General features: G+C 46.7%; 1 protein-coding gene across 1 annotated transcript in view; it reads left to right on the forward strand.

Moving 5' to 3' along the window:
• The window catches only part of MCF2 (MCF.2 cell line derived transforming sequence), an 86118-nt gene that overhangs the window by 26453 nt on the left and 44615 nt on the right, over positions 1-15050 (forward strand). Inside the window, exons 5-6 of the mRNA XM_059733126.1 lie at positions 7690-7809; positions 9750-9866. Of these exons, the coding sequence (XP_059589109.1) occupies positions 7690-7809; positions 9750-9866 (237 nt within the window). The remainder of the gene's footprint in view (positions 1-7689; positions 7810-9749; positions 9867-15050) is intronic.

Here is a 15050-nt window from a genome sequence, read left to right on the forward strand (position 1 = left end):
CAGACCGGCAGTGCATCTAGCTGAGTGGGGCAGAGCTGGGTTTGCCCAGGCCTGGGGCATGGGCCTGGCTGAGCCGGGAAAGCGCCACGGAAGGGACAGGCAGCCAGGTTCATTGGGCCATTGTGATATCTTTTATTAGACCGACTAAATAGTTGGAAAATCTGCTCTTTGCAAGCTTCTGGGCACAAACACCCCTCTTCCGGCATAAAAATAATTTATTTTTTTTTGCACTGGTCTAATAAAAGGTATAATTTCTGAACCAAAATCTAGATTTTTGCACTTCTTCAAGCATAGGCAGATCTGCTGTTGCTTCGTGTGCTCTCCTGGGTGGAATAGAAACCAGTGTGCAAAGTGCAGGTGGGTGAAAATACAAACGTGTGGCAGTAAGGATCAGGGACAAGACACCCTCCAGGTTGGGGTGAGACCCTCCAGGGCCAAATGAGACCCTCCAAGATGGGATGAGATCCCCTCCAGGGTGGGATGCAACCCCCAGGGCTGGATGAGACCCCTCTAGGGTGTGATGAGACCCTCCACGGAGGGATGAGACCTTCCAAGGTGGGATGAGATCCTCTCTAGGGTGGGATGAGACCTTCCAAGGTGGGATGAGATCCTCTCTAGGGTGGGATGAGCCCCCTCTAAGACAGGATGAGCCCCCTCCCCAGGGCAGCATGAGGCCCTCCAAGGTGGGATGCGACCCCCAGGGCTGGATGAGACCCCCTCTAGGGTGTGATGAGATCCTTCAGGGAGGGATGAGACCCCTCCAGGGCTGAATGAAACCCTCCAAGATGGGATGAGATGCCTTCCAGGGTGGGATGCAACCCCCAGAGTTGGATGAGACCCCTTTAGGGTGTGATGAGACCCTCCAGGAAGGGATGACACCCCTCCAGGGCTGAATGAAACCCTCCAAGATGGGATGAGATCCCTTCCAGGGTGGGATGCGACCCCCCAGGGCTGAATGAGACCCCTCTAGGGTATGATGAGACTCCTCCAGGGTGGGGTGAGACCCTCCAGGGTGACATGAGACCTTCCAAGCTGGGATGAGATCCCCTCTAGGGTGGGATGAGACCCTCCAAGGTGGGTTGAGCCCCTCCAGGGCAGGATGAGCCCCCTCCCCAGGGCAGCATGAGACCCTCCAAGGTGGGATGCAACCCCCAGGACTGAATGAGACCCCTCTAGGGTGTGATGAGACTCTCCAGGGATGGATGAGACCCCTCCAGGGCTGAATGAAACCCTCCAAGATGGGATGAGATCTCTTCCAGGTTGGGATGTGACCCCCAGAGCTGGATGAGACTGCTCCAGGGTGGGATGAGCCCCCTCTAAGGCAGGATAAGCCCCCTCCCCAGGGCAGCATGAGACCCTCCAAGGTGGGATGCGACCCCCAGGGCTGGATGAGACCCCTCTAGGGCTGAATGAAACCCTCCAAGATGGGGTGAGATCCCTTCCAGGGTGGGATGCAACCCCCAGGGCTGAATGAGACCCCTCTAGGGTGGGATGAGCCCCTCCAGGGTGGGGTGAGACCCTCCAGGGAGGGATGAGACCTTCCAAGCTGGGATGAGACCCTCTCTAGGGTGGGATGAGCCCCTCCAAGGCGGGTTGAGTCCCTCCAGGGCAGGATGAGCCCCCTCCCCAGGGCAGCATGAGCCCCTCCCCAATGCAGGATGACCCCCGCAGGGCAGCATGAGCCCCTCCCCAGTGGGTTGAGCAGGGTGCCGGGCGGGATGAGCCCGTGCCGGGATGCAGGATGCTCTCGGGTGGGCGCGGGGCCGGCTCCACCTTAAGAAGCGCTGTCGCTGGCAGCGGGCACGGAGCCGCTCGCACTGCGGAGGACCAGGCGCAGCCGGGCCGCATCCCTGAGCATCCCTGGGCTGGCAGCCGCAGCCATGGCCGAGGCTGGCCCCACCAGAAGCAGCCGGCGCCTGCGGAGAGATGCGGTGAGCACGGGGGAGGGGGGGATGCAGGAGGGCAGCCCGGTGCCTGCCCTGCCCTTCGCATCGCTGCCCGCAGGGAAGGAGGTCATCCCTTCGCCCCCCAAGGGAAGCGGGTTTGGCTTCCGAAAGCACAAGCCTGTTACAATCCTCCCTGGGCTTTTTGTTTGGGTTTTTTATTTTTGGCTTTTAAAAAGCATCCTCTTGGGAGGGGATTGAATAGGGCCTTCCTCTCCCTGCAGGGGGGCTGCGAAGAGGATGGGGCTGGGCTGCTGTCCGTGGTCCCGGTTGGAGATTAGGAAGAAATGTCTCATGCAAAGGCTTGCAAAGCGCCGGACTGGTGGTGGCATCTCCATCCCGGGAGGTTTTAAAGACCAAAGCTGGGGCCGGTCCTGCATTGGGTTGCACTAGATGTGCCCTCCCGACCCGCGTTTTCGATGATTGTGTGATAAATATCGGGGTGGAAACCGTGTGGGGTCGAAGGACACGGGGCGGCGACGCACTTCATGTTAAGCAGGTGCCGAAGTTGGTCGCCGGAGGCATTTTTGTAGTGTGTTATTCTGTCGTGGGACGAGGAGCCGTATTCAAAGATGGGCCGGTGGCAGCTGGGGTTGGTTTGTTTCTTTATTTGATTTTATTTTTAATTTACGCAAATGGTGTTTTAGAGAACGTAAGAAGAAGGGGCGAGATTTTGTTCGATTCTGCGCGGGTTTTTACCAGGATTTAGCAAATGAAAGGGATTCGCTTCAGTGTTAACCAATGCAAAAAAAACCCCAAACCCCAAAAATGGCAGCGGAGCAAAATTAAGGCTCTTTCCCATCTCACTTTTTGGAGCGTACACCATGCAAGTTCCCTGCAGTGGGATGGTGGAGCGGCCTGCATGCTCACGTAACAGCTGTAGGCTGATGTGTGCTAAAGGCCGTGGTTTTTAAAGAGTAGGGATTTTAAAGGGCAAAGGTTTGGGGTTTTAGACTTCATAAAGGTTAATTTTGAATAATTATTATCTGTGGTGCTTTTTTTTTAAAGTTTTTTTTCCTCTATCCTTTCCCATAGGATGACTTTTGAGTGATGGCAGACTTAAATCAAGAGGCCTTTCATTTCCATATGTAACTTGCAGTAGAGATCTGTTTGCAAAAGATGTGTTTCTTGGTGCAGAACGCCCTTTTAACGACCAAAATGGCCTTAATCTCGCATGTAAGAGATCACTACTTATGCAGAAAAAAATCCCCAAATGTTTTCAGAGCAAATAGAAACTGTGTGGACCTAATCTAGAGGTGCAGCTACCTCTGGGGTAAAACATGACATGTGCTTAACAGCACGATAAGTGTTTGACTCTCATGGAAAGGTAAGACGTGCCATTAAAAATGTCCTAGCCAACTACATCTTACCCTTGCAGCAGATAGGACAGAATAGGATGCGTTTGCACCAGATTATGATATGCGGAGAGGTACTGCAACTGCTCAAACCTTAGACACGCTCAAAGGCAACCTATTGTACCTTGCTCCGGGCAGCTTTGCCCTGACAAGAGGAGGAGTTTGATACCCCGTTAATGGGTCCCCCCCTTGAAACCATCACGGGGCATTTGGCTGCAGTTGCCTCCCAATTTGCGGCAGGGCCTTCATTGTCCAGTAGTTTTTCTACTCCTGTAGTGTCACTATCTGAGAGCGCGGCTCCAAAACGGCCCTATTTCAGAGTAGGATGGTACTCTTTGCATAGCTGAATGGGCACTGACCATTGAAGGGTTTGCAGAGAAATTGTCTGGCCTGAAATGATGATTTGGAGGTGGGGGATCAGACCCCGAAGCACGCAGCTCAGCTCTTTTGTTGCTTTTTTTCACAAGCACATCATTCACAATGGCTTTATGAGCAGAATCCTAGACAGTGAGGGTGGGAAGGGACTCAGGAGGTCACATCTCATCCAACCCCCTGCTCAAAGCAGCACCAGCCCCACCTAGTTCATAAAGTTGCTGTGGTGCAGAGAGTCCTTAGCTAAGCCCTTGATCCTTGTTTTTTGTTCCTGACGGGGTGACAGCAGACGCCTGGAGGTCCTAATGTCTACAAAGAGCTGAGGGGCAGCAAGTGGAAGCATCTGGGGGGCAGAAAAAGTCTCATATACTGATGAGAAGTCCTGGGGAGGGTGACCCCCATCCCAAGGCAACTCACCTGGTCACTGAAATGTGCCCTCGGGTTCCTGAGCCACAGGCAGGCAAGACAAGGGTTTTGCATGGGATGGTTTGGATAACCCAACCGCCTCGGACAGGGGTTTGGACTCAGTGACCTCCAGAAGTCCTTTCTGAGCAACCTTGAAGCACAGGGGACCCAAGGAGAGAGGCCTGCAAGAAAGCATTAAAATTGTAAGGAGGGACGTTTAGGCTGACTGTTGGGAAAAACTTTGTCACTGTAAATGTGGTCAAGCATTGGGATAGATTTCCTAGGGAGGCGGTGCAGGTTTCAAGACAGGTTAGACAGCCCCTGGACCGGGATAGTTTTGATAGGCAAAATGTTGATGGAGTGTGAGCCATCATAAACCGGCGATAGGTGAGACCTGGGCTCAAGTATCTACTGAGCCTGACACAGATGGGGGACTTGAACTTGGTGGCCCCAAAACCCAAGGATGTGCTCTGACCATTAGGCTATTGGCATTTGTCTATGGGATCTCCCGTCGGAGCTGTATCCATTGAGCACACAGCAGGTCAGAGACTTCATTCTGGGGTGAATTCATGTTTTAGGCAAATGCTGTAACGACTGGGCAGTCGTGCACTCTCTTTGAATAACGGGGACGTTTTTGAGGTGTCAAAGTTTTACGGGATGGGAAAACCATTTCCTGCCTAGTTCTAGATGGGAGCAATAGGCAGCTTTTGAACGAGGAACACTTAAATAAAGGTTTCTCTGCTTGCTTGGAAGGGGAAAGTTGGTGTTGGCTACAAAGCTTGAGTTCAGGAGTGACCCAGTTGGAGCTTCATTGGGCAAGTTCCACACCACTCTTGGCTTCGATATTATTGTTGGGCGATGGCAAGCACTGCATTAACGTTTTAGAATCGATCAATATTGTATGAATACTGGAAAGGACAAGGCACGGCATCCAGCGGTTGAAACTAGGACAGCAGATTCATTGGCTCTTTAGTGGGTCGCTCTAGACCTCTGGCAAACTTCCCTTTGACTTCACCGGGACAAGGTTTTGGCATTTAATTTGCATTGGTTTCTTTTCTTGTTTCTTCCCCCAGCTCCCTTTTAAAATAGCGACCGATTAATGTATTGCATTTATGGGGCTCCTTTCATCTGACAGATCAGTGCCCATTTGTAAGAGGACCCGTTGGCACTGGAGTGCTTTACTATAAACCACAACCAAAGCCTTGCTCTGCGAAAGGATATCCAACAAATGAATTGCAGTGTAATTCATGGATGTCAAGTCTCAACTGTAAATAATGGCTTTTTTTGAACAGCACCTAATTGCATGTTTATGGAACCAAGCCATGTTTTGTATGCACAGATTAGGTACCCTGCCGTGCAAACTATCCAGGCCCTTTTTTTGCTCTTACTATAGTGGAGCTACTGTATGCAACACTCATCACTTTTCCCCATGTGCGCACACATTTGTTTCCCAGGGGAAAAGTGGGCTAGTGGATATTTTAGTGAGGTGTTATATCTCCCCTCTCCCACATCAGCGGAAATGTGTCCAATGTAGAACTAACAGGTGGCATGAAGACATTTTTGCAATGTATAATCCTTTAATGGGAGTCGCAAGTTGTTAAAATGTGTGCTTCTGTCACTTCTGACATTCTCCAGATAGACCCAGAAAAATAATAAGCCACAGGGCAATAGATGGAGACAGAGAGTTTGGCAAAGTTGGATATTACTGGAATACTGTATATCTGAATTAGTTGGTGGGGTTATGTCATTTACTTGTCTGTACGTAAAATGTATGACTCTTGGCTCCATCAAAGTATTCAGCGTTCTTTTTAACTGTTATGTATAAAAAAAAATCTCCACTGTCAACCGTCTGTTTGAAAGAAGGCACCAGCAACATGAATAAGAAATGTAGTATTCTTGTCACAGACCAAATGTTGGCTGTTAATTACCAAGGACAAGCAGGGTATTTTTGATATACATATAAGAAATGCATGCAAGTATAATGAATGTGTTCAGCTACTATTACTTTGCAGCTATGACTCGTGCTTATTTCTTGGTAGAAAATATTAAAGTGTTTCAAATTCAGTATTTTCATCTACCGACTGCTAATCCTTTTCACCATTCAGAAATCCCTTGAATGTGACCATCTTTTTTCAAGGCCAAAAATATTGCATATCTTTCCTACTGCATGTATAGGGAGACAAACCAATACTCCACATTTTGTTCGTGCCTTTGTGAAAACCACCTTTTAAAATAAAGACAAAAGTTTTAAATATGTGAAAACTGGGAAAGAAAATCACGTGAGCACGTAAGCGTCAAGCGTCACTCATTTTAGACCAAACTTAAAGTATTCCTGTCTTGGCCAAGTGAGAAGTTAGCTTATATGTATATATATGTGTATATATATGTGTATATGTGTATATATATATATACATATATATGTGTATATGTGTATATATATATATACATATATATGTGTATATGTGTGTATATATATATACATATATATATATACACACACACGTATATATGTGTGTGTATATATATATAAAAATTATTTTGCCTAAATTATCTGAACTATTATTTTATATGTGGTGTGGGCTTCAAAGGTGCCCAGATTTTATATGTTGGGATTAAGGACTGTGTAGTTTCTCGGCCTCTTGAAGGCTCAGCTCACGTGTGGTTTATACATGGTTTATAAGTTTCTTGACCATTTAAAATGATCCAAGTACAGCAGATCTAGTGTTCTGTATCGGCGGTGGTGTGAAACGTTGGATATCTCCATGTTGTCTTTGTGTTCTGCCGTTTCTTCTAATAACGTCACCCGGGCTAGCTTCTGGGTTGTGATTTCTAAGCTGGCTTGTTTTTGGCCAGTTCAAAATGTGCGGCCCTATGATTTGGCATGGACGTACTTGGGTCATAGTTCAGTTTCTGTCCCTTGATTTTAACAGCTAGATTTCTGACTACATTTCATTTTCTGACTCTGTCTGTCACTCACCAGTTATCTCCAAAGCCATGAGATCCTTCTTAAGCTCGCCCTTTTTAAATCTCACCTGTTGCACTAATTACCAATTGCTTGGGAAATTAGTCAAGTCTGGTGCTGTGGTACCTGTTGCTTTGTGCTCTTTTCCACACTTATGGTTTCCTGCTGGTTCTTGAATTCACTTTCTATCTCTAATGCTATCGTAGGTTATAAGGTTTTCAGGGAAAATGAGTTTGGTATGCCCAATGCCAAGCACCGCAAGTATGCCCACAACCATTGGGTTGGAAAATGGGTTTGGTATGCCCGCCGCAAGCACTGCAACCATTGGTATGCCCAATGCCAAGCACTTAACATTAGTGAGAGCTTCCTAGGTAGCACCAGAAAATACTTGGAAACTAGCAGCAACTACAAGAGCAGCTATTCAGCTATGTCAAGCAAAACGTATTCTTTGTCCTACAAGATGTATAGTCCAGGTTGGACTAGACAAGAGGGAGGCAAGGGGCAACTGGTAAAGAAGGGAGTGGATGGATGGTCAGGAGGAAAAAGTAAGGGTCACTTTTGTATTTTGATCCACTTTGTGTTAATGTGAGGTCAAGCCTGAGTGTAGACCAGTGGACTGTCCAAGTTGATCATGTTCAATGCTTTCTTGCAGGCCTCTTTCCCTGGGAACCTGCACTTGGTGATGGTTCTGCGCCCCACTGGGTTTTTCCAGCGCACTTTCACTGACATTGGCTTTCGTTTTAGTCAGGAGGATTTTCTTCTCAAATTACCGGTATGAATTTATCTGCATTATGTTCATATAGCCCTAAAAACTGACTTTGAATCATGTTGCTTGCTGCAGCTATTTGGTATCTGCCTGGGAGGAAAGGGTAACCGGAGGTATTTTTTTAATATACTGTTTAAAGAAATCTCTACCATAATCTTTTTTTGGAAGGATTGGATTTTCATGCCTTGCTAGGAGAAATACATACAAATACATTTATTTTCCTTTGGAGTAGTATGTGGTCTATGCCTGTGGGGGCTGACTTGACAGCTTTATACCCCATAGTTTGCTGTTCACAAGAAACACCGTAATGAGAAGTGGAGTTACAAGTTTAATCATGCCGCTGCCCTCCGTGAATCCACCCAGAGCTGGATGAACTCATTCAGCAGGGTGACAGGGCAGTATTTAATACCAATTTAATGTTCAGCCCATGGTAAGTGGCACTTATTTGGAAAATATTTAATACCAATTTAATGTTTCGCACATATGAAGTGGCACCCATTTTAAAAGTCTCTTACCCGTGCCATCTGTAGCCATCATTGTAAAGGTGTTTTGACTTATTTTTAGAAGAGCAATTCAAACCAGCTTGTTTTCTCAGCCGGACACATTTCAAGGACTTTCAACAATCGCAATTGTTGAGAGTCTCTGAAACGTAGCAAGTTAAGAACACGCATTGTTTTGAAATCATTGGGTCTTTACATCCTCGCAGAGCAGGACTTGTAGAACTTGAGGTGAGGACACTTCATTACATGCTCACAGGATGTGTGAAGTGGTGCTGTTTTTGCTTCAAAATAATATTTTATATATATTATATAATATATATATATATATATATATATATATATATATATATATATATATATATAATTTTTGCATGGGATATACACTTTGCACTCCAAAAAGTTCTGCTTTCAATCAAAAAGAAAAACAAAATCAGCGCTTTTTGAAGAATTTGGTATTCTACCCTCACAAAACCAGGGGTTTCCCCCCATAAGACTTGCCCTACCCTGCAAAAAAATGTCACAGCTCCTTGCACACTAGCATTTAGGCTCCGACTCCACAGTCAGTTCCAGAGATGTGAACTCCTGCACTTGATCCATTTGATACCTCATCGGGGTTTTGCTAGAGTCCCTTCTGGATCCAGCTGCAGAATTGGGGCCTGTGTAAGTGTGCATTTCCTATTTTGATGTCCTGCGAAGGCATGCATTAACGTAACTTTATGCAGCGTGAACGGTCCCAGTAGTTCCCAGGAGCTCGCTCGCAGTGCATAAAATCAAGTCTGTGTCAAGTCATGGCAAGATTGCAGCCTCCAGCGACCTGTTTCAGACTGAGGCTTGTAGGCGTGTGCTACCTAATTATAACTAAGATGACACTGGTTGTCTGGTGTTCACAAGAGTTATAATTAGAAATCAGGTAAAAACCCAAATAGCCCAAATATTAACTCCAGATTAATCATTGCCTCTGTCACGGGTGCTGACCAACACTTTGGAATTCCAATTACTAATTAGTAAGTGGAATTCACTTACTAATTGGCATGTCCAATCAGAGATTGCAAATGGAAATCATTCCTTTTGCCCCTAAACCTCACTGAAGGTTGGGCAAAGTGTCCCTCTTACCATTCAGCTTGCCACTTTGTGAAACCCGTCGTCTGCACTCAACACTACCCAGGCCTAATGGCCATTGCTCAACGTGGTCTGGCTCAAAGAAGGTTGGATCAACCCATGTTAAGCCAACCTCAATGGAGGATTTTTAAATATAAACTTAAAATAGCATGTATATTTTTAGCTGTTAATTGATATGTACAAATTCAACCGATGGCAGAAACATAAAATAAAGACACATTAATGGGGGCAAAACCATCGTTCATAAATAACGTATTCCAGACTTGATGTGCGCGTTCCTCGCAATGAAGCTGCGGTGACCGATTAATGATGTCCCCTTGTTCCTAGGTGGTTATGCTGAGTTCAGTTAGCGATTTGTTGACGTATATTGATGAAAAGCAGCTAACGCCAGAGTTCGGGGGCACCTTGGAGTACTGCCATAGCGAATGGGTTATCTTCCGAACTGTATGTAGCTTTCTTTACGTCGTGTTACCAATGATATGTATAGCATATTGCCCATGGGGCTTCCTTCTAGAGTGCCAGGAGCTTCAGCCTCTGCCAAATATCTCTTTTGGGGTTATGGGCACCCTCATCTCCCTCATTAGGGAGTGCCCTGCAAGGCAAATCCCTTAATGCAGCTAAAATAGGATTTTCAAGGAATCCTAAGGGCATTGGGCAGGTGAAAATGCCTAGTGAAAATTCCTGCCATAAAATTGTTCATAGCAGAGGCCAAGTTCATCTCTTTTTTATCACCTTTGCTTTACCAGGTGAATATTGTGGGATTTTTTTTTCTTTGCATGTGGATGAAATAAATTAAATACCTATGTTCCTTCTTTGCAAGCACTGTGCCCTTTCCTACTGCCAGGGCTTTGCACAGAGTGGGCTTCTTGATTTAACTATATCCTACCATAAGTTTCCATACATGCAACAGCTTGAGCGTTCATTGGACTTGCAGCTCACAGAGCAATGGCAGGCTGGATTCCTCTCCAGATAGCTGTAAACATTAGTGAAAGTCTTGCCATGTTTTTGCTTCCGGGTCCCGTCCAGTAACGCTGTCTATAGATGTCTGTATCTTCCTGGATCTCAGTATAGGATGTGCGTGTCTCTCGTTCTGAACCTGGCCAAGGCTAACAGTAAGAATCAGCAAGAATATCTTTTTGTTTAACTATGCAAAGCACTGAACAGATTGGAAAACACATGGACAAGACCAGGCGGAGAAGGCAGGAAAATGTCAAGAGAAATGTTCAGCCCAGATTTATTTGACAGCTTCAGTTTTAGTATCATGCAAGGAATTAAATACATTTACTTCCCAGCTATGCTGAAGCTAGTGCCAAAACTTGCATCTGAATCTTCCACTGGGATCAGCTGGGACCTCTCCGAGTACTGGATCAAAACCAAGGATCTGAAATCGGACCAAAACCAACCTCTGTTCTTGCTCGGGGCAATGGTTTGTATGGTGAAGAATGCAACAGGGTTTTGTCACCATGCTGAGGCATTTCAGGACAGCAAGGACTCTGGGACAAGATAGACCTTGATAACAGAGAATGACCTGTAAGCCACGACCTCTTCACAAGCAACCAAGAAGATGCCAGTGTGGACTTTACCCCAGTAAGTAACTTTTTCTTCACTTATTAAACTTGTTTTTTTTATATCTATAAGTCATTGGGGCTGCCTCATAAGACATGCAGCCAGCAAGGTGTGTAGACACAGGTTTTCTGAGGTCTGGCTTTGCCCTCATCCCAATAGGAGCCACATCTACTGATCTGTTGAGAATCTGCCTTGCTGTGAGCATTTAACATTTCTTTGCTCTTGGCTGCCACTAGACTCTCCTTCTGCTTTTTCCCAGGCTCCTGGCATGGCAACACTGTCCTCTTCCCCTCCACACAAGTGCCTAAATAGTCAACATCTGTCCTCCCACCTTCCTAGCTTCACCAAGGAAAACTTCACTATAATAGTAGTGTGGTTATTGAGTCCACTGCATTACTGAAATAGAAATGTGGTTATTGAGTACACTGCAAACCGGGAACAATGCACCTATCTCCTGGTGTGCTGGGTGCCCTTTTTGAGGTTACAGCTTTCGCTGTGTGTTACAGAGGGCATTTCAAAGCATTGTCTCAGCATAGTACCAGATATTCTCGAGGCATTATTTTTCTAGTACAAAGCATAGCTTTACAGCAGCAAATAAATTCTGTGCTTACGTAGAGGTAATAAGGCGAGAGGCACAGGGCATTGTGAATGATTCAGGCCCTTAACAAACACTGCAAAATTGCATGTATTGAACAGAGAATTATGCATGTCTTATAGGGACCTAAAGGAAAATTTAAGGTACTGAATACGCTCTGTTATGGCACTGACATCACAAGGCAGAGCTGCCCTTGTCCCTCTTTGTAGCTGGATCCTTCCAATCCCACTGCATGTCCTTCAAGGCCATTTTGATAGCAGAGCCTATCTCATTGGGTTCCCTGTAGCCTTCTGTGCCAACCTGTATCTCTCCTCTGGGTCACTTGAAATCCTGACAAGCCCTCCTTTATAAGGGTTGCCTATAGAGGGTCAAATGCAATTTCTAGCCTGCATCCTCAAACTCATCCCTACCATGCCCCTAGAAACTCTGCCCATCATTCCTGTGGTTTGCAACCCAGTGCCACGCTGCTCAGACCCTCGGAGCGGGCAGGCTTTCGCTGCTCGCCTGCTCTAGGAGTACGCAGCGTGATTTGAAGCAAGTTTCCAAGTAAGGTCAGAGATGACTTACGGCCTCCACTGTCTCCCAATACAGGGAAGAGGCTGTGGGGATGGGATTTCAAAACAGAGGCAAAAATGTTTTATGTTTGGTGCCATTGAAACAGTAGCCGCCTGTTGCTTTTCTTACCTTCCACAGGATCTGTCTCCTGAGCAGACAAGACCTTTGTGGACTCGAACCTTATCTGGCCTAATGCCTGGCATATCTGAAGGGGAAGAAGAACAGAAGAGGAGAGGAAATGTCTTTGAGGAGCTCCTAAAAGCCTGATCCAAGTGAAGGCAGAAAGCTCATGAGCAGAGGACTGAAAAGATAAAGCTGCAGCTGGACCCTCATCTGACCAGAGAACTGGCTGAGCAGGGCTTTGCAAAGACCCGGGGACCTATGGAAAAGGACACGGAGAGACCGAGGCAACTGATGGAGGTCATGAAAACATGGGAGATGTGCTCCAGCAATGCTCACCCTCTTCCTCCTCTGTACGTGGGGCAGAAAATTGCTGCAAAGACTCCTGCCCACAGCTGTTTCTTCCCACTGCAAATGCTACGGCACTGTTGCTTGCCCTGTATGAAACAACGGTCTCCGCTAATTTCCATTTTACTTTTGATCCAAATATTTGTACTTAGGCGCAGCTTCTCACAGCAAGAACTATTACATCTATTCACACTCAAGGCGTGTAACAATAAAGGAGACTTTTATTCCGCGGTGATACCATTTTTTATCAAAGTTGCATCTTAAAATTATCATTAAAAATGCTATTTCTGCTCTGGAGAGTGAAGTTCTTGTCCTTAATACTCATTACCTTTTCTGAGCCCTTAAAGCCCAGCCATGCCCTTTGAACACAGCAGTGAAAATACAGTGCCCCTCTTTAAAATCATGGAAAATTTGGGTCGGAAGAGACCTTAGGTTATCTAGTCCAACCCCCTGCTCAAAGCAGGACCATGCCCAGTTAGATCATTCAAGCCAGGGTTTTGTCAAGCCAGGCCTTCAAAACCTCCAAGCATGGAGAGTCCACCATCCCTCTAGGTAACTTGTTAAAGTGTTTTACTACCCTCCTAGGGAGAAAGTTTTTCCTAATATCCAACCTCAACTTGCCTTGCTGCAGCTGGAGCCCATTGCTCCTTGTCCTGCCATCTGCCCCCACAGAGACCAGCCCAGCTCCATCCTCTTTGCAGCCCCCCTGCAGGGAGGTGAAGGCTGCTATTCAATCCCCCTCAGTCTTCTCTTTTGCAGACTAAATCAGCCCAGTTCCCTCAGCCTCTCCTCACAAGTTGTGTCCTGGCCCCTGAGCCATTTTTGTTGCCCTCCACTGGACTCTCTCCAATGTGTCCACGTCCTTTCTATAGTTGGGGGCCCAAAACTGGATCCTGGACTCCAGATGTGGCCTCTCCAGTGCTGAATAGAGGGAAGAACCACTGCCCTGGATCTGCTGGCAGCGCTCCTACCAATGCAGCTGGGGATGCCATTAGCCGTCTTGGCATCAAGGGCACACTGCTGACTTGTATCCAGCTTATTGGCCACCATCACCCCCGGGTCCTTTTCTGCAGAGCTGCTGCCCAGCCAGACAGCCCCCCAGCTTCATCCTTCGTAAAGCTTCCTTGACATAGTCCTGAACTGTGCTATTTCTTATACAGCTTGTGAAATAATCCATTCATTCTTCACAAGCTGTTTCCTATCTTTGTATAAGCCCTAAGGCTAACATAGCCACATGGTTCCTGGGTTTTGAGTTGATTTTTTTTTCCTTTCTTCTTTGATACAGCCCCTTTCCTCACAGAGGACAAAGCTGCCCTGACTGCAGATCTCTGGCAGTGGTCCCGGCTTCTCGGAGCACTTTGAAAGTCTCTGATTTGCCCCTTTCAGCCTTTTTTCCCTGTTGCTCACACGACATCATGCTATGCCTACCGTGCTGCTATATGGTACGTGGCCAGTATTGCTCATCAGCCTCTAGCCCTGTGAAGAGATGGCCCTGTCTCGCTTTCGGCGTCCCTGGTCATGCTCCGTTGTCGTTCTGCAGCTGCTTAGAGGATTGCTCCTTTCTATGAGCCGAGCGTCCAGCAAAATGCTTCATCAGCTGAAGGTAAGCTGCGCGTGCCAGAGCAACGTGGGGAAAGATGACACCGCTGATCTCTGCACTGACTGCGGGAGCAAATCTCCCTTTTAAAGAACTTGCACCTTTTGTTCGATGAAAGGATCCTGCCGTTATAAACCTTTCTGCCTTGACCTGGTCAAATCCAGCATTCAGCCTGGCCTTTGGGAGAAGAAGAGACATACCACCTTGTCATTCATGAGCTCATGGAAGATGCAACAGGACGGCAAGGAGCAAAAATAGAGGTACCATGAATAACCCTGATGTATTAGGGAAAACCCAGACCTGCAAAGCCATCAATGACTGGCAAGCCTTATACCACCTGCTGATATTCCCTACTTCGTATCTGTGGACACCTCCAACAATTGAGCTCCCCACTGCAGACTGGGCCCAGTAAGCTGCAAACATGTGCTGCGCACCTGCTTTGGAAGACTTAGGAGACAGCTCTCATTTTAGGGTACTAATCCTGTAGTCAAACCCATCTCCTTCAGCTGCTTCATATTTGTGATGACCAGCCTGGTGGCATGGTAGCAGTTTGCAAATGGTGCTGAGTATCTAAAAAAAAAAAAAAAAAAAGATGAATCGTGGTGATAAAAGGAGGGAAATTCTGGGAATTTGTAAGTTCAACGCCAATTCCACAATTGCATTTGCTTCTTTCTGGCTTCTGATGTATGCGTCTCAATGGGATGCAAGGGAGGGAAAAAAGATCCCACAATGCATAAGGCCAAGTAAAAGGGGCAAGAAAGGAGCATGCAATATTTGCTCCTAGTACTGAGTGTTTAGCATGGAAAAAATCCCCATTGTATGCAGAGGCATAGCAAGCTCTTTCAGT

Source organism: Alligator mississippiensis, chromosome 8, assembly GCF_030867095.1.
Source record: "Alligator mississippiensis isolate rAllMis1 chromosome 8, rAllMis1, whole genome shotgun sequence".
NCBI classification, from domain to species: Eukaryota; Metazoa; Chordata; order Crocodylia; family Alligatoridae; genus Alligator; species Alligator mississippiensis.